This window comes from Mirounga leonina, unplaced genomic scaffold, assembly GCF_011800145.1.
Source record: "Mirounga leonina isolate KUSES-001 unplaced genomic scaffold, KU_Mleo_1.0 Mir_82, whole genome shotgun sequence".
Classification (NCBI taxonomy): domain Eukaryota; kingdom Metazoa; phylum Chordata; class Mammalia; order Carnivora; family Phocidae; genus Mirounga; species Mirounga leonina.
Window position 1 is genome coordinate 35,605,487 of NW_023270825.1, and position 24,028 is coordinate 35,629,514.

The window sequence follows — 24,028 nt, forward strand, 5'->3', positions numbered from 1 at the left end:
AGTTTGGCCAAGGAGACATGAGAAATATGTTGGAGGAACTTCTGGGAAGGTTTTCCTTGCTTTCCAAAAAAGACCAGGAAGGAGGTAATCCTCTTTTCCTCTGCACATTGTGGCTGAATGTGACCCTTGAACTACTCTAGCTGTCCAGACTCTAGAAGGAAGTGGGTCACACCACGGACAGCAGAGTAGAAGATGGAAAGGACAGACTTAATGACAATATTGAGCTTCTGAATTTGAAATGAAATTTGGAGCTGCTCTACACCCAGACTTGTTGGTGTTACATGTCCTTCTGTGTAGGCCCCTTGAGTCAAGATTTTTTATTACTTATAACTGAAAGGGTCCTGTTAAAATAGTATTATATCACAGCACCCTTGGCTTATGTAACATCTTCCACTTAGATAACATACTCTTTTAAGCAGTGATGAGTATTAGTTAATTTTTGCATTCTGTAGGGAGTTTAGAAATGCCAGATTAGGGGCGCCTGGGTGGCTCAGTCGTTGGGCGTCTGCCTTCGGCTCGGGTCGTGATCCCGGGGTCCTGGGATCGAGCCCCGCGTCGGGCTCCCTGCTCGGTGGGGAGCCTGCTTCTCCCTCTGCCACTCCCCCTGCTTGTGTTCCCTCTCTCGCTGTGACTCTCTCTGTCAAATAAATAAATAAAATCTTAAAAAAAAAAAAAAAAGAAATGCCAGATTATTCTACTTTTACTCATTGTGGTGAAAGAAAAAAGAATTTGACAATAATAGCTACCATTTACTGAATATCTACTGTATATGAGGCACTGTGCCAAATGCTTTAGGTATATTATCTCATTTAATTCTCACAAAATGCCTAGGTATTATTGCCACCATTTTTTTTTACAAGTAAGGAAACTGAAGCTCAGGAATTTTAAACGACTTGTGCAGTATGAAATATGAGTAAGAGGTAGAAAGGGATTGAACGGAAGTCTCTTTTTAATAAAACTTATGCTCCTAACTTGTCTGATTCCCTTTTATTAGGTATTATGTACTAGTCATTAAGGATGATAAAAAAAAGATAAAGTCAAAATTGTTTTGTAGCTTTGGAAAATTATTAGGACTTTCTACTCAGGAGGAAAAAAGTGAATGCTGAAAGACTATCAAAAGCAGGCTTCTAAGGGTGCAGTTGCTCTTGTTTCCAAATGGTGAGAGAGAGAGGTGATAGAGATGGAGTCACAGAGGGTGATGGTTAAGGAGCCCAGGCACCGAGCCAGCCTGCTCGGACTGCATCCCTAAGTGCTTCCACAATGCATGGGCCATCAGGTTGGAGAACTGGGATTCTGCGGAATCATGCTGTTGCTTTGGGTGAGCTTTCTAAGGTTAGAAAGGGAGAACGAGGTGCCTGGCTGGCTCAGTCAGTGGAGCGCGCGACTCTTGATCTTGGGGTTGTAGGTTCGAGCCCCACGAACATTAAAAAAATAAAATCTTTAGGGGCGCCTGGGTGGCTCAGTCGTTAAGCATCTGCCTTCAGCTCAGGTCATGATCCCAGGGTCCTGGGATCGAGCCCCGCATCGGGCTCCTTGCTACTCGGGGAGCCTGCTTCTCCCTCTCCCACTCCCCCTGCTTGTGTTCCCTCTCTCGCTGTGTCTCTCTCTGTCAAATAAATAAAATCTTTAAAAAAAAGTGAGAGGGGGGATGCCTGAGTGGCTCAGCTGGTTAAGCGGCTGCCTTCAGCTCAGGTCATGATCCAGGGTCCTGGGATCGAGCCCCGCATCCGGCTCCTTGCTACTCGGGGAGCCTGCTTCTCCCTCTCCCACTCCCCCTGCTTGTGCTTGCTCTCTGTCTCTCTCTCCCTCTCTCTCTCTCTGACAAATGAATCTTAAAAAAAAAAAAAAAGTGAAAGGGGAGAATCATGTAGAGGGAGGCATCTAAATTGAATTTTCTCCTCAAAATATAGCAAAGGGAGTTACAGGTTGGGGGGGGGCGGGAGGTATAAGGAAGAGGTCCATAATTTAACATAATATTCTGGTTTTAGGTGAAACTGAGCCCATGGCAGCTTTATGGTAGTCAAGTATAGGCCCCAGGGACAATCTAGCCAAGATATCTCTCAGCCCAGGAATTCCATGAAATAACCTGATTAATTCTCTCATCAGTGTCTTTCAGGATGGCAATGTCAAGCACCCTAGATCCATTCAAATTTCTATTCAAGGTTCTGAAACAAATACTGGACCATGATATACCAGAAATAGCTGAACATCCATGTATGTTTCTTTTCTTTCTTTTTTTTTTTTAAAGATTTTATTTATTTATTTGACAGAGAGAGAGAGATAGCGAGAGCAGGAACACAAGCAGGGGGAGTGGGAGAGGGAGAAGCAGGCTTCCCGCCGAGCAAGGAGCCCGATGCGGGGCTCGATCCCAGGACCCTGGGATCATGACCTGAGCCGAAGGCAGACGCTTAACGACTGAGCCACCCAGGCGCCCCTCCATGTACGTTTCTTAATGTTGCCTGTTTCCATCTCTATCTCCACAAAATATACTGGGAATGGAGGTAGACTTGCAGATTCTAGGAGATATACCATAGTATATCTATGTACCATAAGGCCAGAAGGATCTGAAATCCCAGAAAGGAGCTGGAAGTAAATGAAATAAACTGGTCAGAGAGAGAAGTGGTCCACAGCCCCCATTGTCTTCCCCAGGTAGAGGTCAGATGTAGCTTATGCCCAGAAGAAGAAACCTATGCCTGAGAGTTGCAGTGCTCTTCCTGATTACCGGTCTTGTGGATTTCAGGCTTGCCTAGCCAGCCCCCATGATCACATAAGCCAATTCCTTGCAACAAATCTCTTTTTGGTTCTGATTCTCTGCTTGAACCCTAGTTGATACACAGTGATGAAGAGAAAGGAGAAGCTAAAAAAAAAAAAAATGTTATGCCTGGAGAAATAGAGATAAGAATGATAGCAGATTTCTCATCAAAATACAAAATTGAGAAGATAGTTGTACAACATCCTCAAAGTAACAACAACAAAAAATTGTCAACGTAAAAATTACAAATATTACAAAGTACAAATATCTTTCAAAAACAAAGGTAAAACAAGTATGTTCCAGACATACAAAAGTTAAAAGAATTAATCCCTAGCAGATCTGCACTATAAAAAAATACAAATAGTTTTTAAAAATAGACTTTAATTTTCAGAGTAGTTTTAAGTTTATAGGAAAATTGCACAGGAAGTAGAGTTACCTTATATCTCCTCCCCAGCCCCACAGTTTCTCCTATTACTAACATTTTGTGTCAGTGTGGTACACTCAATATTATAAACCTATATTGACACATTTTTTACTAATGTCCATAGTTAGGGTTTTCCCTCCGTGTTGTACTGTTCTATGGATTTTGACAAATGCACATTCATGTATCCCCGATTACAATATTACACAGAATGGTTTCACTGCCCTAAAAATGCTCTGTGCTCCCTCTCTTCTCCCTGAGCCCCTGACAACCACTGATCTTTATACCGTCTCTAGAGTTTTGCCTTTTCCAGAATGTTGTATGGTTGTAAGCACATAGTATGTAGACTTTTCAGACTGGTTTCTTTCACTTAGAAATACACATTTAAGGTTCTTCCATATCTTTTTTGTGGCTAAACAGTTCATTTCTTTGGTCTTTTTTCTTTTAAATGGTAATTTTTTAAAAAGATTTTATTTTTAAGTAATCTCTACACCCAACATGGAGCTTGAATTCAGAACCCTGAGATCAAGAGTCACATGCTCTATCTACTGAGCCCCCAGCGAGACATCCCTCATTTCTTTGTAATGTAAGTTTTTCAGGCAGAAGGAAAATGATATCAGATGAAAATCTATATGCTGGAAACCATATCTACACCAGAAATGCTAACTACATGGGTAAATATCCATGATTTTTTAATTTAAATCTCTTCAAAAGATAACTGGCCTTTTAAACAAACAAAACATAGTATGGAGTTTATGACATAAAATTAAAAATCCCAAAGAACACAGAAGAAAAGGAAAAAACTCCCAAAGAATTCATGGGGCAAATAGAAAACAAACAGCAACTCATTCTAGGATGAGAGCATTACCTTGATATCAAAACCTGACAAAGATATTCCAAGAAAAGAAAGCCACAGATCAATTGCCAAGTTTAGCAAATCAAATCTAACAGTATGTAGGGGGCACTTGGGTGGCACAGTGGGTTGAGCATCCAACTCAGAGTTTCGGCTCAGGTTGGAATCTCAGGGTTGTGAGATTGAGCCCCATGTAGGGCTCCCTGCTCAGCATGGAGTCTGCTTGGGTTTCTCTCTCCCTCCCCCTCTGCCCCTCCTGCCCCCACTCTCTCTCTCAAATAAATAATCTTAAAAAAAAAAATCTAACAGTATATAAAAAGGATAATACGTTATGACCAACTGGGTTTTATCCTAGGAATGTAAGAGTTCACTTATAAAAACAATCAATAAACTCCTGAAACCAATATTGTACTGTATTACTGTAAAATTTAAATAAAGATTAAAAAAATATTCACCATACTAGCAAATAAGAGGTAAGAACCAAATGATGATCTCAGGAGATGCTGTTTTAGTCCTTTCTGGCTACTGTAACAAAATACTACAGGCTGGGTGGCTTATAAACAACAGAAATTTATTTCTCACAGTTCTGGAGCTTAGAAGTCCAAGCTCAAATGCTGGTAGATTTGGTGTGTTGTCTGGTGAGAACCAACTTCCTGATTCATAGCTGTACCTTCTCCCTGTGTCCTCCTACGGTAGAGGGGGCGAGGAATATCTCTGCAGCCTCTTTCATAAGGGCACTGATCCCGTTCATGAGGATTCCCCCCTCATGACTGACCACCTCCCACCAGCCCCACCTACTAATACCATAACTTTTGGGGTTTACGATTTCTTTTTTTTTTTTTTTTAAGATTTTATTTATTTATTTGAGAGAGAGAGAGTGAGCGAGCAAACAACACGAGCAGGGGAAGGGGCAGAGGGAGAAGGAGAAGTACACTCCCTGCTGAGCTGGGAGCCTGACTCTGGGCTCCATCCCAGGACCCTGGTATCACTACCTGAGCCGAAGGCAGATGCTTAACCGATTGAGCCACCCAGGTGCCCCGTGGGTGTTAAGATTTCAACATATGAATTATGAAGGGGGAACACAAAAGTTCAGATCACAGTTGACACAAAAAAGCATTTGACAAAATCCAGTGTCCATCCTGGTAGAAATTCTAAACAAATTAGGAATAGAATGGCCTTTATTTGTCTTTTTCTATGCCCCATGTCCTTGAAATAAAATCTGTGTCGGAATGCTGTGAAGTTTTGCATTGTTGCTGGTGGCAGGGATGAACATTACTTTGAAGGCAGGACCGAGTTAAACAGAAGCACTTGGGTAAGAAGAAAAGACTAGTTAGTCCAGCTAATTCTCCTCAGGGAGCCAAAATGCAGTAGTTTCTTGCTTAATTAAGTATCATTTTCCTGTAGTCCCATTTTCTTGCTTCTCTTCATGTTCTGTTTCATGGTTCCAGAGCTATTCAGGAATTAGCACAGTATTTGTACCGCTGTAGCTAACAGCTGAGGTATATTCTGCACTATTAAACCCTTCAGAGTAACTCTTAAATTTGTATACAGGTAGGTCTAGACATAACATGCATGCTTTTTTTTTTTTTTAAAGATTTTATTTATTTATTTGACAGAGAGAGAGAGCACAAGTAGGCAGATCGGCAGGCAGAGGGAGAGGGAGAAGCAGGCTTCCCACTGAGCAGGGAGCCTCATGCGGGGCTTGATCCCAGGACCCTGAGATCATGACCTGCGCTGAAGGTAGACGCTTAACCAACTGAACCACCCAGGTGCCCCATGTAATTTTTAAATTTTTCCATTTTAATACTATAAATTACTCTTTGGGGTAAATATATATTCAAACTTTGTTACTTTAGAATTACAATTTGAAAAACAATTACATTTTATTTTTTATTCTTTAGATAATAGAACATAAATTATATAAAAGTTCAATTAAAAAAATAATTGGTGAATTTCTGAAACAAAGGCAAGAGATATAACTGTTATGGTCTCATTATTTGTGTGTCCTCAAAATTCATATATTGAAACCTAATGCCCAAGGTGATGGTATTAAGAGGTGGGGCATTTAGGGGTCTTTGGGATTAGGTCATGAAGGTGGAGCCTCATGGGGTTAGTGCCCTTATAATAAAGACCTCAGCGAGATCCCTCCTGTATTCCACGCAGGAAGTAGGCAGTTTGCAATCCAGAAGACGTTCACCAGAACCTAACCATGCTGGCACCTTGGTTTTGGATTCCCAGCTTCCAGAACTGTGAGAATAAATTTCTGTTGTTTATAAGCCCACCCAGTCTGTGGTATTTTGTTGCAGCACTCTAAATGGACTAAAACAATAACTTTTAGGATGTAATTGTGAATTATGTATGTTTTCATGTTATTACTCATTCAAATGTTATTATTCGTCCAAACAGTGTTGTCTTATCAACAAAAGCCAAACATGCATGATAATGATTAAATTCAGTCATCTTTGATATTTTGCCAACTTCCAGTCCTAGCAAACCATAGCTTTATATACACTTTTCCATTTGAGTCATTTCAAAGGTATATTTGCAAAATATATTTGTACAATAAATACATTTTGTTTAACAATTTATTGGCTTATTTATTGTGTTTCAAAATTTAAATGTATAACATGTAAGCCTTCATTTGTACCCTTCCCTGAGGCCCCCAAAATGTTAGGACCTGAAGGAGGGACTCTCTCAGGTCCTGCTCTGGTAGTCTGCTGTGGAAGGTCACCTGAGTATGAGCCCTCCCTGGCTAATTTCTTTTCCTTCCTTTCATCTCTCTTGTTTTTGTTGTGGAAAACTGGGCACAGGGTGAAAAGAATCTCCTGGAGATCAGTTTACACACTTTCCCTTTCCAGTAGAGAATCAAAACTGGTGAGGAGACCCTCATGTGACAGAAAAGGCATCCGTGAAGACCATACTTTACTCAACAACCTGCAAAAAGACTGGCTGCCTTCCTAGCCCCACTCAGTCCTCAGTGCTGGAGGATGCCTGAAATGCTACCCTTAGAACTTTAAGATCTCAATCCTTCTCTGTCTTAGTGTCCTGTATTTCAGGAGATTTTATTTTGGGAAAGGAGCAGAGAAGACCTGCATCTCCAGTTCAACAGGGCAGAAGAACCACAAAGCACAGGGAAGCTGAGACAGAGATGAGGGGACGTGGAAAGGAGATGAGGGGAAGTGGAAGAGATGAGGGGAGGTGGAAGGAGATGAGGGAAGGTGGGAAGGAGATGAGGGGAGGTGGGAAGGAGATGAGGGGAGTGGAGAGATGAGAGGAGGTGGAAGGAGATGAGGGGAGGTAGGAAGGAGATGAAGGGAGGTACAGAGGAGAAGAGAGGAAATGGGAAGGAGATGAGGGGAGAGGGAAGGTGGGAAGGAAATGAGAGGTGGAAGAGATGAGGGGAGGTGGGAAGGAGATGAGGGGAGGTGGGAAGGAGAAGAGGGGAGGTGGAAAAGAGATGAAGAGAGGTGAGGAGAAGAGAGGAAATGGGAAGGAGATGAGGAGAGATGAGATGGAGATGAAGGGAGGTGGGAAGGAAATGGGGCGAGATTAAATGGAGATGAGAGGAAGTGGGAAGGAGATGAGGGGATGCAGGATGCAGTTGGGAGAAGCAATGAGAAGGAGAAAGTCTAACTGCTCTTTCTGCCATTTTGCCTAGGGCTGCTGGAAGGAAGAGGAACTTTCTTTCTTTCTTTCTTTCTTTCTTTCTTTCTTTCTTTCTTTCTTTCTTTCTTTCTTTTTTTCATTCATTTTAAATTTTTATTTAAATTCTAATTAGTTAACATTCAGTGCAATATTGGTTGCAAGACTAGAATTCAGCGATTTGTCACTTACATACAACACCCAGTGCTCATCACGAGTGCCCTCCTTAGTACTCATCACCCATCTAGCCCACCCCCCCGACCTCCCTCCATCAGTCCTCAGTTTGGTCCCTATCATTGAGTCTCTTATGCTTTGCCTCCCTGTTTTCATCTTATTTTACTTTCCTTTCCCTTCCCCTATGTTCATCTGTTTCGTTTCTTAAATTCTGCATATGAATGAAATCATATGATATTTGTCTTTCTCTGGCTGACTTATCTCACTTAGCATAACACACTCTAGGTGCATCCATGTTGTTGCAAATGGCAAGATCTCATTCTTTTTATGGCTGAGTAATATTCCATTGTATATATACTATTACTACTACAATTACTACTTCTTCTTCTTCTGCTTCTTTTCCTCCTCCTCCTCCTCTTCCCCCTCCCCACCCTCCTCTTCATCCTCCCCCTCCTCCTTCTTCTTCTTTTTAAGATTCTATTTATTTATTTGAGAGGGAGAAAGCAAGTGAGAGCACAAGAGCAGGGGGAGGGAGAAGCAGACTCCCCGTTGAGCAGGCAGCCCGATGTGGGGCTCCATCCCAGGACGCTGGGATCATGACCTGCCCCAAAGGCAGCCGCTTAACCAACTGAGCCACCCAGGTATCCCTATACCACATCTACTTGATCCATTCACCTGTCAGTGGACATTTGGGCTCTTTCCATAGTTTGGCTATTGTTGATAATGCTATAAATAGTATCGGGGTGCATGTACCCCTTCAAATCTGTCTTTTTGTATCCTCTGAGTAAATACATAGTAGTGCAATTGCTGGATTGTAGGGTAATTCTATTTGTAACTTTTTTGAAGAATCTCCATGCTCTTCTCCAGAGTGGCTGCACCAGTTCGCATTCCCACCAACAGTGCAAGAGGGTTCGGAAGGGGAATATTTTAGAAGTCAGGTCTGGCAGTGAGAGAGAGTGAGGATTTGGTTGAACAGCTCAGAGGGGACCCTGTGTATGCTGATACTTGAAAACATGAGCTGTGGAATGAGACAGATGGGCTCAAATCCATCTGATATGTTTGAGCTATTTGACCTTGAGCAGGCTATTAACCTACATGAATCTCAGTCTTCTCATCTGTAAAATTTAGCTGCATGCTTGGACCTAGTTTATAGGATTATTGCAAGGACTAGTGAGGTGTCATTCAGTAAGTACTTGCTAGTGTGCCTGGCGTACTGTAAGTAAATTACAGTTATTGGATAATGTACTGTCCTCTGCAGACCAAGAACAAGTAATCTGAATAGATCCCATAAATTGTCTTTAACCTAGACTCAGCCAGGCCTATTTCTGTTCTTACGCTGAGGCATTCCGACCCTGCAAAACAGGTCTTTGAAGCAGGAAAGTTACTAAAAAGGGGTCTGGCTCTACCTTTGTCTAGTCTAGACTTCCTGCAGTCTTGCCCCAACATTGCCACTGGGATGATCCTTTATTTTATTATTATTTTTAAAAAGATTTATTTATTTATTTTAGAGAGAGAGAGCACGTGCAAGTGGGGGGAGGGGCAGAGGGACAGAATCCTCAGACTCCCCACTGAGCTTGATCTCAAGACCTGTAAGATCACGACCTGAGCCAAAACCAAGAGATGGAAGCTTAACTGACTGAGCCAACCCAGGCGCCCCTGGGATGATCCTTTAAAAGGTGAATCTACTTGTTACTTTCAGGTTAAAGTCTTTGAATGGCTTGTTGCCTACAGAATGTGAGAGCTCTTTAGCTTGGCAGAGAAGGTCCTCCTTGACTTGGCCTCTAATGAGCTTTCCTGCTTCCACGTCTTCTCCCCATCCAATCAGAGCTAAGTGCCTCTTCCTGCGCTTGCTAGCACATTGTGCATGCTTCTATACACGTTTATTGTATGTGTGTGTGAATATCCTCCCAAGTAACTGAACACAGGACCTGCCTCATTCATTTCTGCTTTGCTAATTTCCAATGTTTATTTTTGATTAGGAAATACCTTCACGTGGTTCACAACTAAAAATAGATAAAAGGAATACAATGAAGACTTTCTCTTACCTCTATTTTCCAGATGTTCTTCTTTTCCTTCTAGGAGGAAACCAATTGGTGTTAATAGTTTTTTTGTGTATATTTCTGGATATATTTTATGTGAGTTGGTGTGTGTATTCTTTCTCCTTCCTTTTGAACAAATGATATATTTTTTTATATTTTACTTTTTTAAAGATTTATTTATTTCAGAGAGAGAGAGTGTGCAGGGGGAGAAGCAGAGAGAGAGAATGCTCAGACTCCTCACTGAGCATGGAGCATGACATGGGGCTTGATCCCAGGACCCTGAGATCATGACCTGAGCCGAAGTCAAGAGTTGGATGCTTAATCCACCGAGTCACCCAGGTGCCTCTAAACAAATGACATTATTCATACCATCCTATACTATGGTTTTTTCCCTTTATATATCTTGGCAATCTTTCATATGAGTTTTCTCATTCTTTGCCTTTGCATGGTGTCATTCATAGCTTTATACCTCAACATCTGACACATAGTTAAGTAAATGATAAATAATGAATGAAATATCGAGTGAATAAAAACAAAAGGACATTTTTGTGCTGCTCTTGGAAGTTAGCTGAATAAGTTACTATATATTGTTTCAACACGTGTTACACATATCACACTATTGAGATAAATTATACACAGCCTTCTGATTCAACAACAAATACTTGTCTTATTCTTTACCATCCATTAGAGGGAGACATGACCTTGTTGTATAAAGCCAATGCTCAAAGCCTCTAACTGGAAAATCTGAACCAACTCCATAGCAGGTGGTCCTTTGTAGAATTTGAGCCCTTAATAAACCTATCTAGGATGGGAGGTGCTAGGGATGATAAAGGATGTTAATTGCAGGAGGAGAAAATGTCTGGACCCAAGCACCTGGACCAGCAGTAAGGACACAGGTGAACTTCGCTCAGTTACTACCAACAAGACTAATTACTTTTGCTAGGTGTTGTGCTAGTAAACCAGTTCTTTAAAAAAAGAAGTCCTGGGGCGCCTGGGTGGCTCAGTCGGTTAAGCGACTGCCTTCGGCTCAGGTCATGATCCTGGAGTCCCGGGATCGAGTCCCGCATCGGGCTCCCTGCTCGGCAGGGAGTCTGCTTCTCCCTCTGACCCTCCTCCCTCTCATGCTCTCTCTCATTCTCTCTGTCTCAAATAAATAAATAAAATCTTAAAAAAAAAAATTAAAAAAAAGAAGTCCTGTTCTGCGTGTAGTACTTACGGATTCCCTAAAGAAAAAGACAATACAGTATTCAGAGTGAGCGATGAACCCAAACCCCGAGAATAGCTGAGAAGGGTTCACATCAATCAACGTCCTGTGCTCTGAAGGAAACAGCAGCACCCTTAGGCTCCTGTCTGGCCCAGAGAAATCCATACTTACCAGGACAGATTTCAAGCTGTGATTGGTTTAACAATTGAATTGCAAATTCCTTGAGTATTTAACTCTCCTGAGTATTTAGCTCTCCTGAGCCAGTGTGAACAGGTTTTGGCACACTGCTGAGCTTTGTTGGGTCTTAGTTACCTTTCCTAGAAAATGGGGGTGATAAATCACCCATTACAGAGATCCCATTATATAGTGGACATCTAAGCAGCTTGAACATTTTATTGTTTTTATTATTTATTTATTTTATTTTTTTAAAGATTTTATTTATTCATTTGAGACACAGAGATAAAGAGAGAGACAGAGCATGAGCAGGGAGAGAGGCAGAGGGAGAGGGAGAAGCAGGCTCCCCACTGAGCCAGGAGCCCGACGTGGGGCTTGATCCCAGGACTCTGGGATCATGACCTGAGCCAAAGGCAGACGCTTAACCATCTGAGCCACCCAGGCGCCCCCAGTTTGAACATTTTAAAGCAATGTTTTCCCAACTTCCCTGATCATAAAATCCACCCAGTGGGTTGTGGAAAATGTGCATTTCCAGGACCTGTCCCAGAGCTCCTGGTTCCGAGCCTGCTGGGGAAGGGGTCCTGGGAATCCATATTTTAAACAAGTGACTCAGGCGACTCATGATCCAGGAATGTGGAAAAACTCTGCTTTAAAGCAGCCTTACATTGGGTTATATGTCAGTGGGTCTTCTTCGACTCACTTCACAACTGGGCCTGCCTGAAGAGATGTATGCAGAAGTCTGTGACTAGCTCCTGACAGGACATTTAATTCTGTACTACCTCCCCCACCCTGGGAGCCCAAACCTCTCTAACCACCACACCTGCTCTTGCCTCCTCCTCGGCCAAGTCTTCCCCATACTCGTGAAGCCCTTTGTTCCAAGGACTGCTGTAGTTTTTAAGGCCATCCGGTATTGAGAATCTGCCAGGTGTCAGGCAGGTTACTGCTCATCCTCACCACCATCTCATGCAGTGCATTCTTGTGTTCTTCTTATTTTACCGAAGATCGAAGAGGCCAGAAAAGGGTTCAGGGGCATACAACTGCTAAGTGGCTGGGCTCCCATCCTGCTCTGCTGCCTGTGTGTTCTCCGTCCTGTGCCCCAAGCAGCTTCCAGTAGCCAGAGTGGAAGAATGAGGGATGCTGAGGGGAGGACACAAGGCTGGGCCTGGGCACCTGCAGAATTCAGAGGAGCCCCCCTGGGAGATCAGCACCTTCCATGTCTGAAATTCAGTCAGCTCAGGAAACAAGCTCTGGGGGTTAATTTCTCTCAAAGAGGAACCCAAACATGCGGGGAATCCTCTTAATGTCCACAAACCTCCCCATCTCCCCCATTCATTTGTCTCTGATCATTTGTAACAGGCACTGCAGGTTGTTTCTTGGGCATTGGTCTCCTCCCCTCCACTAGAATATAAAGCCTTCAGGAGATCAGACCGGGTGTTGCTGTGAAACAGATCTGGTGGGAACCCTCTGCTCTTCTTGCTGGGTGATATCGGGCAAATTAAACTTTCTGAGCCTCAGTCTTCTCATTTGCTAGGTGGGAACATAAATAGTGCCTCCCTTGTGAGATTGTTTTGAGGATTACATGAAATAGAGCAGATAAAGTGTTTACAAGCAGTTGCTGAATGAATGTTATCTCCTCCTTCTCATCTAGAACAAATACCTTCATGTTCTCCTGTGTCTTAGGTAAGCACTTTGGGCATTACTGTTTTTCAGCATTAAGAGGGCATTCTCACAAAGAGATAAATGCAGGAGGGCAAGAAGCAGTCCCAAAGAAGAGTGTTTTATGAAAGAATAAATGTTGAGCATCAGAATAACTTTAAAGTAAAAATAACTAAAGAAGTTGTCAATGAGGGGGCCGGGTGGCTCAGTCAGTTAAGTGTCTGACTCTTGATTTCGGCTCAGGTCATGATTTCAGGGTCATGAGATTGAGCCCTGAGTTGGGCTTGCACTGAATGTGGAGCCTGCTTAAGATTCTCTCCTTCTCCCCCTGCCCTCCCCCCGACTCGCACACACACTCTCTCAAAAAAAAAAAAAAATTGTCAATGATTTTCTCCCTTGAATGGTGTTTTGTATTGAGATAAAGTGGGAAGGGGGGGGCGGGGAGGGGTGGGGTCAGGTGACAAAAGCCCGAGGCTAGTAGCCCTAGCAGCCCGCCCAGTGCTAGGGACGCAGGAAATGAATTTCCCTCAGGGAGGCAGATAGGGATCTACGAAATGAATCAGGTGACTAGGGTTCCTGTAAGTGTAAATCTAGCGAACTTACTGAAGTTTCCTTACCAGCAAAATGGGTATAAAATTACTGTCATAGAGTTGGCATGACATGGCCATGTGTGTGCTGTGTTAATTGTAAAAGCCAATGTCACCCTAGGATAGCAGGTCTCTTAGTAAGTTGTGGCTGGTGGATGGGAGAGTACGGTGGATGGGAGCAGGCCGAGGAAGCATCTGGCTTGAACATGGTTAGAACCAGGAAGAACAGATTAGTGAGCAAACTGCCTGGATAGACAGGAAAAAAAAAAATGTAGAGATGTTAAATGAAGAGAAAAAAGGGGAGACCGCAGGGATCCTAGTACACTGGACAACATTGGCGACCCCTCAGAAAATACATAAACTGCTTGGAGAAGTTTATTTCCTGGTTGTAATTCCCAGGGAAAGGGGAGACAATCATGGAGAAGACCATTCCTCTCTCTGGTTGGACTCATCAGATCAAGCAATGACATATGTGAACACTCTCTGTACACAAAGGATGGGGTCTACATTTTTACAAAAGCCATTAATGCGATGTGCATTAATAGAGTATTATTTGACAATAAGAGACATTTCTAGTAACTTTCCATGATATGAACAAAGAACTTGAAAATGTCAAATACATTTACGAGAAGTAGAAAAAAACTTCAATTTTTTTAAATTCTAAACTCTATGGTAGCAGACGGTCTTATTAGAATCTATGGCCTCTTGAGCCATTTCTGTCTATATACCCTATTTTTTTTTTTGACCTCCTATCTGGGACGATTACACTGTCTGACCTGTTATTAATATTATTTTATTCTATGCCAAAAGACGTAGAGAAGCTGCACTTCCAGAATTGCACTGGAGTCATTTGTGAAATTGCATATTACAATTTGCATCCATTTCTAACAGTTCTTTAACATTTTCGTTCTTAACGGGGTGTTCACATTCCTGCCAGCGACCTCCAGGGGCAAGTTTCTTTGCTAGCTCAAGAGAGAATTGCTTCAATGACAGCTGGGGCTCAGGATAGGAACATATATTCTTCATGTTGTTTGATTTCAAATGGATAGAAATTAGAAATAAATTTATGCAAGAGATTTGTGTGGAATTTAAATACCTTCAAGGAGCAGTAGATACGACAAAAACTTATTTTACCTGTTTGTTTGCAAATGTCAAAGACCAAGACGGAGACAGATGAGGGTGAGTTATAAGGAGTTGGCTATACGTGTTAGCTGCCCAAGTGGTTCATTTCAACTGCAGGTCAGAGTAACCTTGTCCTGTGGTCTGGACACTTAGATACCAGGTTAGGGCTACCTTGCTGCTTATGTCCTTGGCAGCCTTACCAAGGGCTCCAGTCAAACCCCTGTCAGTAAAGAATACAGTTATATAAATACGCACACAGATGGTCATGCCTAGACAAGAACTTGGCAAGATTTCATTCAGCAATATCCAGGCTCTACAGGACAAATATGCTTCAGTTTACACAACAAGTAAGAACAAAATCACAGTTATAACAGAGGAGAAAGCAAGGGATTCACAGGTAGGCAGAAAACTTTGCCACATGCACATGGGTGACCTTGCAAAAGAAACGTCATTTCTCTAAGGCTCTGTTTCCCTATCTGTACAGCAGGGACAGCCAAAGGGAAGTTCTGAGGATAAATAAAATAAAAATGAGCGAACCTTGGGCAAGCCTGCCTCCCGTAGTACCTGGGTTGGAAAGGTACATAAATGTTATGTTCATTTTTATTTCTACAGAAAACATGATCCTAAGAAGCTCTATCTACCCAAATCCAATTTTCAAATATCAAATTTTAGTTTACAAACCCTGATTCATGAGCAGCGGAAATAACCTGACATACCGCGTTAGTAATCCCACCTTTCTAATTCCTCCCCTCCAAATAAAGGTGCTATTGCAGGTGCAACAAGGCTTTCCCTTCTCTCTTAGTAATTCCTTAAGTTTAAGGTTACATCTCCCAGATCCTCTTAAAATAGACCAATTTATTCTCACACATCATGAAGAAAGAGCCTGATCAGATTATCCTCTGGAGCGGGTAAGAACATCCCAGGATTTACATCCTCCCAGTCGGCCTCAGGCTCAGAGGAGAAAGAGCGACAACCCAAAGTCATCACCCTGCAGCGTGCCACGATTTGTAGGAATCCTCCCCTCCACATCGGCTTTTGCTTTCTTGCCTTCAACAACTTTTTGTTTGTTTTGCCTCTTAATGGGATCTTTACCATCGAACATCTCTCTCCTTTCCCTCTGATCTTTCCAAGTTGAAGTCTTCAGCAGGTGTTTGTTGAGCATCCGGGTTGAACGAGGTGGGAGCCGTGGGTATGATGCTACCGTGGGGGAAGCCAGAGATACAAGATGTGTGCTGTACGATCACAGCGCAGGCAGTGTGGACCGGGTTGAGTGCTGTGGGGGAGGCAGTGTGCACATTCCGCTTGGCAGGCTCGCTCTTCACTTAGGCTCTCGGCTTTGGGCTGGGTAAGACTTCACCAGACGGAAAAGGGGCAAGGTGAAAAGATAAGGAGCACCCGGATGGAGAGGCTTTCTTTCCTCCTACAGCAAAAATGTACCTGTCCTGTGCCAGCCTCCTTTGCTTTCTTTCCCAGGTGACATTTAGCTCATAAGCTCATCTCATTAGTATAATCATAAATGCTAGTAAATTAATATTACCCATCATATAGAACATGATCGGATGTTAACAATCCAATGCTTTAATCCCAAAGGATGATTGCATGGTGAGGACTTTAGTCCCTGTTATAAAATATTTTGGGAAGAGGAAGGCCTTTCAATGTCATACTATGTAGGTGCTTCCTTAGGGAGGTCATGAGTGAGGCGGAAATGAGACGGGGATCTTCTAACAGAGGCATGGTCCTTTTTTTTAAAAGATTTTTTATTTATTTATTTATTTTGACACAGAGAGAGAACGAGAGAGCACAAGCAGGGGGAGGGACAGAGGCAGAGGGAGAAGCAGACTCCCCGCTGAGCAGGGAGCCCGATGCATGACTCCATCCCAGGACTCTGGGATCACGACCTGAGCTGAAGGCAGACACTTAACCGACTGAGCCACCCAGGTGTCCCAGAGGCATGGTGCTTAACCCTAGATTTCAGGGTGCTTTTCAGTATAGTCATCGGTATTAACTGTCTCAAGAATCCCTTCTTAGTTTGGGAATATTACTCTCCCTACGCATTGCATTAAACCCCGCAAAGCTTCCATCCCTAAGGTACCATTATTTTTCTCAATCCCCAGGATGAGTCAGAAGGAAATGTACTCACTCCCATTCATTCTCTTTGCTTAATATTTCTGGCAATGAGGTTTCCTTGTGTAACAAACCACTTCTGTGGGTGTTTGAGGGTCTTTAAAAAGAGAACATGCTGTTCCCATGAGTGGACTGCCTTCTAAAGGAAGCGTCACAGCAAACACAGAGCTCTAGGTCTGGGGTGAGCAGACGCTTATCTCTCAGGTGGTGGGAGGCTTTGAGGCAGAGCCCATCTGCAGGACATCTAGTGTCCTGACATTCAAGCCATCTTCATTTCTGATTGACTGTAGTCATGGTATGGAAGAGAACAGAGTCTTGGGCTCCCACCTGGGCTCTAGTCTTTCTCAGCCACGGACTGGCCATTTTCTCAACTGTAAAATGGGGATACTTAAGAACAGAATTTCCCTCCTAGGTCTATTGTATTGAAAATGAGATAACCTGCAGCAAAGTAGGGCATGGCTAAATGCCTAATCAGTGGTAGCTGTCTACGAAAGCATTGCTGCCATGGCCCCTCCCCATGTGTGGTTTTAGGTAGCTGTGCGGGCCTTAGTTTCCTCCTCTGAGAAGGGGGTCAATAGTACCTAGTTCACAAAGCTCCCGCGTGGATTAAACGAGATGCGGTGCAAGCACTTAGCACCCTCTCTGGCACAATGTTGGCACTTGATAGGCGTCAGCTTTGTTCACCCTCACATTATCTTTGTCTGCCTAGTGGCCCAAGACTGGTTCCTTCACAATAATTTCCTTTCCAGATGTATCTTGTTAACAAGTAAGTACTTCCAAATGGAACTGATTTTTTAAAACCATTACTTAAAAATTTCTTCCGTGCAAAGGAGGAAGGAGCATATGGGTACTGGGTACACGCAGGGACACCAGGAGAGGGGACAAGGAAAGCTGAGATGGGCAAAGAGAAGTATCTTGTCGTCTAGAGTCCTACACAGATGAATCTGGTCAGTTCCACACCCTCCTGTTCAAACTAACTTCTCTACCTCAAGGATCGGAGAGAATTACAACTTGAGAGGATCCAGGAGTCCTTGCTTGGATGAAAATGGAAGGGGGTGGCGGAGTAGAGATTTTTCCGAGCCACCGTTTATAAAGGGAGTGGCTCTCCATGTTTGGAGCCTGCCTTCGCTCCCTGTGGACCTCACTCTTACAAACCCAGAGCACACTAGAGTCGATCCAGGCCGTTTCTGGCTAAAGCCCAACGCTTGAGGCTGGCGTTGTAAGTTTCCCTCCAAGTGCCCTCTGGTCCTCTTTTATCAGAGATCCGGAGGCACAACCGGATCAAGAACCATGTCCCTCATGCCGTGTGTACGGATAGTGTGATGATTAATTAGACACAAATGTGGCACTGGGGTCCCAGAATGGCCTATGGGACATCTGGAACTTGCCCTTCGATTTTCGCCACCAGTGGCTGCCCCAAAGCCGGGTGCATCTTAATGACTATCCTAAGGTCCCTAGTCCTCACACAGTGGGCTGCCACAGGGTGGGTGAGGAGAACCTGGGGACTCCGCAGACCTGGGGACCTGGGGCTGCCACCAGGGGACGCTGGCCTGCGCAGAGCTCCCCGGAGGCGCTGCTGCGGGAAGAAGGGCGCAGCCGCCGCGGAGGCCGATTTCCGCCCCCCAGGTGCTTCTTTGCGGTAGGTGAGTTTGAGGAGGGGCCTGCGATCTTTGCTCTAACGCGAAAGGCCTTCCGAGCCGGCCGCGGAGAACCCGCACCCACCACCTCCTGCCACGGCCGCTCCCTCCAGGGGCACGAACCCGCGCTCGCTACCCGGGATTGGGAAAATCCAAAGCCTCTCCAGTTCCACCACTGGATTCTAAGAGTCAGATTTCTGTATTTCAACGACACCGCAGCATCCAGCCCCTGTCAGACTCACGTGGGTCAGAGTCTAGGGACGGGATCCTCGGAGTGTGGTCCCCAGCCGGGCAGCATCAGTTTCAGCTTCGCCCTGAACCTGGTTTGAAATGCACATTCTCAGGCCCTGCCCCAGACCTCCTCAATTCAAGACGGCTGCAAGGGCGCCCTGTGTGCTTTGCTCCCCCTGAGGGTGCCTGTGACGCGCCCTTTCCCCGGGGCTTCTCCCCTCGCCCAGGTGAGTGTGGATGGCGAGGCAGGGGAGTCCGCGTCCTCCCGAGGTTTCCGTGCAGCAGGCTCGGTGGTCACGTGGGCTCTTGGAGTCGGCCGCCCCCCCCCCGCCCCCGCCCGGGTCTTTAAAAGGGAGGAGAGTCTCCTCGTTAAGCCGTTGGCGGTCTTTGCAGTGTGTCTGGCTGCAGGACCTGTTGAAAGCCAGTTCGCGCCCCTGCAGCTAGGCAGCCTGGAGCGCCGAGGCTGCGAGAACCGGTGTGGAAACTTGCAGTGGGTGGAGAGGCGGGAGAGCGGGCGGGAGAGGGACCACCCCGCGCTGCGGCTGAAGGCTGGCCCCCGAGCTGTGGGCTGCGCGAGGTGGGCTCACTCTCCGCAGCTGGGGGCCGCGAGCCAGGGGCCCGGAGCAACTGCTCCGGGAAAAGCGCGTGTCCGCCTTTTAGAGACCGCCAGGCCGGGGTTCACCTGTACGGTAAGTGCCCCTCGGCTCAAGGTGTGATTTGTCTGCTTTTCTCTTTGAAACCCTAGGGTGGGAAACCAGTGATATCGAGAACAATAAAAGACCCCTGCCCCCTTACCCGGCCTCCGCCCTAAGTCTTGAAAACTACAGGAAGCCGGAATTTCATGCTTTTAAGTATTTTCCTTCCAGACGCTGGCAGGTTAATTTAATTAGTCTGTGCCTGTAAACTCCGGACTGATACGTGTCCTTTTGAAAGAAAAAACTCTGGATGTTTTTCTGTGGCTTTCTCGACAGAAGGTGAAATGATGACAGTGGGAAAGTTGCACAAGGACTTTATGCTTGAGTTTTGCGGGCCTGGGAGGGTGTCCGTGGATCAAGCAGGTGACCAGGGTTTTACATGGATTAACTGGCATTCCTCAGTGATATCAAAAACAGGTTTGCTTCTGTCCTGGGCGAACTGAGCAAGATTGAGATGCAGTCTGTTTTATTTGCCGAAGAGGAACCCAGGGGCTGCTCTCCTACCCCCTTGTGTTACCATTTGTGTCTCATTCAAATTGGAAGCATAAAATTAAGTGAAGGGGATATTATTTTTGTAAAAAACAAAACTTTGGATTTGAGTGGATTTTTTTTTTCTTTTTAGGAAAACCAGCTTGACTCAATTTTACTAGTTTTTTTTAAAAAGCAACTTTGTCCTTTGGTGTAGCACGCAACACTTTGGAGGAAAGATTTTGCCTTATTTTGTTAGATTTTTAGTGTTTACATGGGCATTCCATTGGGAATTTTTAAGTTTCTAAACTCAGAGTGGTTATTGTCCTTTGTGGGAGAAGATGTTTGTTACTTAAATGAACATGTGAAAAGAAAGGTTTGTGCTGTGAGTATTGTAAAAAGGACACGTGCTGCAACTGTGACACTTATTCTTTGCCTTTTTTTCTGCAGAAAAATCTATATTTCTGCATATATTCAAGAAGAGGGAAAATGTAAGGGTCTGTTCATCAATAGGTGTTAAAGCATAATCTTAGGATCCATTTTACATCCAAGCTTTTTTTTTTGCCAGTGGCATTACTGAAACATTCTTATTTCAAAAGCAGCCAGTCTCCTGTAACACTTAAGACTTGAAAGTCTCTGAAATCAATTAAAAACACTCATTTGGAATACATATCATAGTGGTTCTGAGGGACTCAAATGAATCTAATGACCTTTTATATTCCTCAATTTATTAATGATAGGGAAGAGGTAAAATTTAGTAGTAAATTCAACCCTTAAAAGCATTAACATTTAATAGATATTGATATATCCATTCTTAGGAGTAAAACACTGCAGTTTTCTATAAATATATATTCAGGTAATGATGCAAAATACATCTTGTGATAATTTTAGTTCATGTTTTGAGCCATTTTACATAATACTTATAAATATGTAATAATTATATAAAATACTGAAGGCTGAACTTGAATCAATTACTGGTAAGTTTTTTAGTAATTACATCTAGAACACTTGAGAACTGTATACTTGAGTGTTAGACATCATAATTCAGAGCCTAGCACATGGATTTAGATATAATAGCCTTTTTAAAAAGGTAGGCTCCTGGCAGTATAATTTTTTTTTTTTTTAAGATTTTATTTATCTGACAGAGAGAGACACAGCGAGAGAGGGAACACAAGCAGGGGGAGTGGGAGAGGGAGAAGTAGACTCCCCGCTGAGCAGGGAGCCTGATGCGGGGCTCCATCCCAGGACCCTGGGATCATGACCTGAGCCGAAGGCAGACGCTTAATGACTAAGCCACCCAGGCGCCCCTCGAGTCAGTGTTTTACTTGGTAAACATGTCTGAGACCATGCATCCCTGGCTGCTAAGCACCATGGCGGACAGGGCTAGAAAGGTAACAGCTTTATTTTGAGCAGGGGGCAAAGACAAGGCAGCACTTTACAGCTACATTGTAACTAGATCCTGCATGGCAGTATAATTTACATACAGTAAAACCTAGCCTTTTTAGGGGTACCCTCTATGAATTCTGACAGTTGCAACATTTATATAATCACTTCTGCACTCAAGACCTAGAACCTTGCCCTCACTCCCAAAAGTCTCCTTTGTGCTTTTGTAGTCAACCCTCTCCACCCATCCCCAACCCCTGGAAATCACTGAGCTGTTCACGGATTTTACCACTCTGCTCTTCAGTGTGTTTTTACCTAGGAATAATTATCTTCCTTTGCTTTTCGAAAAAGAGAATCTCAGTCCTCCCCCCCCCCCCCCCCCCCCCCCCCCCGCTTTTTGTTGGGATGAGTCAGGTTGTGGTATTTTTGTTTTAATCCTATATACTTTGGAATAAATTGAGGCAAAGAGAAGCTATTTTGTGAATGGGACTAAGTGTTAAGTTCCCATTGGGCTAATGGATTTCATTCTTAGCACATTTAGATTCCACTGTGGGATAAGCCTTTGGTTATGGTGTGCATCATTAGTTATCCCAAACTGAATACAGGGTTATTTAAAAAACATTGGTTATTTATGTAATAATAGAATATATTGTATTTTTATAATCTGGGCATTTAAATTATTTATGATTTATTATACTTTTACTGTACTTGAGATTAAGAAAGTTACCTGAAATTACATATTATTAAATAGTGAGAAGCCAAAAGAGTGATTGAAAATGACAATCTCGGGGTGCTTGGGTGGCTCGGTCGGTTAAGCGTCTGTCTTAGGCTCAGGTCCTGATCCCAGGGTCCTGGGATCGAGCCCCATGTCGGGCTCCCTGCTCAGCGGGGCGTCTACTTCTCCCTCTCCCTCTGCCTGCAGCTCTGCCTACTTGTGCTCTCAATCTCTCTGTCAAATAAATAAATAAAATCTTAAAAAAAAAGAAAATGACAATCTGGAGACATTGAAAATCTAATATAGAGTGATGATGACTTAAAATACTTTTAGGAGTTGAGGTCTGTGCCCAATTTATGTGTTGATGTCAGAGTTTTTTCATTTCTGTGCTCATGCTTTGAAATCTAGATTTTCTTGCAGGACACAGATGCAAAATCTGTTGTAAGCTAATATTCTTTACTGTTTAATACATAATTCAGTGGACAGTTAGGAGCCTGTTATTGTTAAGCACTCCTAATGAAGATCTGTCAGATGATGTCCTTTTCCTTTCTCCTTTGTGCTATGAAAACAAGAGCCTGTATTTTATATACACAGCTTACCTTTCGGAGAACTCCCGTGGCAGGAACTAGGAGAGGCAGAGTGGCCTGCTGGGGAAGCCCCAGCAAACTGGGTGGTTGGCAGTCCTGGCTGGAGCTGTTACAGCTCTTCATAATTAAGGGCTTTTAGCCGAGAATCTGTGTATGGGTGTACTTGACAGAGGGAAGGAGAGTGAGGGTCACTGGAAAGACCGATTACCGGACTTGTATAGGTTTCCTCAAAGCAGGACTGCGATGTTTTGTGGTTAAATGTTTGTGTTCAAATGTCAAACCCAGGGCTGGAAGAGATGAATGCATTCAGTTTAACTTCTGCATTGGTTATGTCTTAAACCTCTTCACGCATAACTCTCTCCACCCTGGCCCAAATGGATATTTGAAAATTGTTCATTTCCTAAGAGCGGTTGGAATTGGGAAGAGGCAGAGACTTGCTGAAGAGAGCAGACTGATGGGCTCTCTCTCTCTCCTGCGCCTTAGTGTTGATGACCCTGAGGCTGAGGCTCTGGCCTCTTCCCCGTCAAGCTGCAAAGTTCTATTTCCTGTCCAGCTCGATAAGGTCCATTGGACTCCAAGGGGAATTAGATTTTTCTCATTTTGGAAGATACCTGTACATGTTCTTAAGAGTTGCGTGTGAATCAATTATCAATGGTCAGTTCTGTGGTGATTTGGGGTTTTTTTTTCTTTCTAATGAATATTAAGTTGATCAAGAGCTGTGTTTTGCTGTAGAAAATTTAAGGCCGATAATTGGTAGACAGCCACCGACACAAGGATGTTTGACACTTAAAGATGTTTTAACTTTTCCATGAAATTCCTTGTAGTGTTCTGCATTGTAAGTGTTCTTTTATGACTTGTGTGGGGCACACAAATGAGGGGTGTTGGAACTGAATGCTTGGGGAAGTGTGATGGACAGGCTTGAGAACACCGCACAAGGAGAACGGGCCGTTTGGGGCTCCATACCAGCAGCCCAGCTATTTGGACCCGTGTCATGAATGGTTAAGCAGAAGTTAAGAAAGTACAATGAGGAGGCAACAATCTTCAGGGTGGTCATCAGGGCATTTTACTTGTCTGGAAGTTCTGCCCAACACAACAGGCGTATCCCGTGGCATGCTAATGGATGGACTTCATCTTTCTGGATGTATAATAATACCTCACAGGATGCTTTCATGTACATCATTTCACTTTATCCTCCGGGTGCTGTGAAAACATGCAGCCTGTATTAGGTCCGCATTTCTACTGAAGAAGCCATGGAAGCTCAGGGAGTTGATGTGATTTGTGTGAGATCCCCTGGTTTTCAGGCAGAGCCAGGACTAGGACCCTGTGTACCTCTCTGTCCACTGGACAGAGAGTATATGTAATAGCAGGCCTGGTGTGACTGCCTTCATCTTGTTTAACTAGATTTGATCGGTACTTTGAGAAAATCCTTCTACTCTTCCGGGAGTGTCTTCCTACCATTTCTAGAGCCCGCCTTTTTCTTCTCCCAAGGAATCGCTGTCAGTATTTGGGATTTTAAAACCTTTTTTTCTGTTTAAGTTCCATAATGTGTTCCCAGTATGTTAGA

The 24,028-nt window shown here is 43.8% G+C and overlaps 2 protein-coding genes and 1 non-coding gene across 8 annotated transcripts in view; 2 read left to right on the forward strand and 1 right to left on the reverse strand.

Annotated features, from left to right (window-relative positions):
- The window catches only part of LOC118002520 (restin homolog), a 90,106-nt gene extending 69,807 nt beyond the window's left edge, over positions 1–20,299 (forward strand). The window contains exons 10-11 of the mRNA XM_034993020.1: positions 19,010–19,193; positions 20,230–20,299. Of these exons, the coding sequence (XP_034848911.1) occupies positions 19,010–19,193; positions 20,230–20,299 (254 nt within the window). The remainder of the gene's footprint in view (positions 1–19,009; positions 19,194–20,229) is intronic.
- The window catches only part of ESR2 (estrogen receptor 2), a 105,112-nt gene continuing 100,066 nt past the window's right edge, over positions 18,983–24,028 (forward strand). For 5 of the 6 annotated variants that reach the window (XR_004677035.1, XR_004677036.1, XM_034992817.1 and 2 more), the window contains exon 1: positions 18,983–19,305. The gene's annotated coding sequence lies outside the window, so the exon portion shown is untranslated. The remainder of the gene's footprint in view (positions 19,306–24,028) is intronic. The other variant, XR_004677034.1, reaches the window with a different exon arrangement.
- LOC118002694 lies at positions 21,114–21,244 on the reverse strand. The gene has a single exon (XR_004677091.1). It is a non-coding gene; the product is annotated as a small nucleolar RNA SNORA63 (small nucleolar RNA).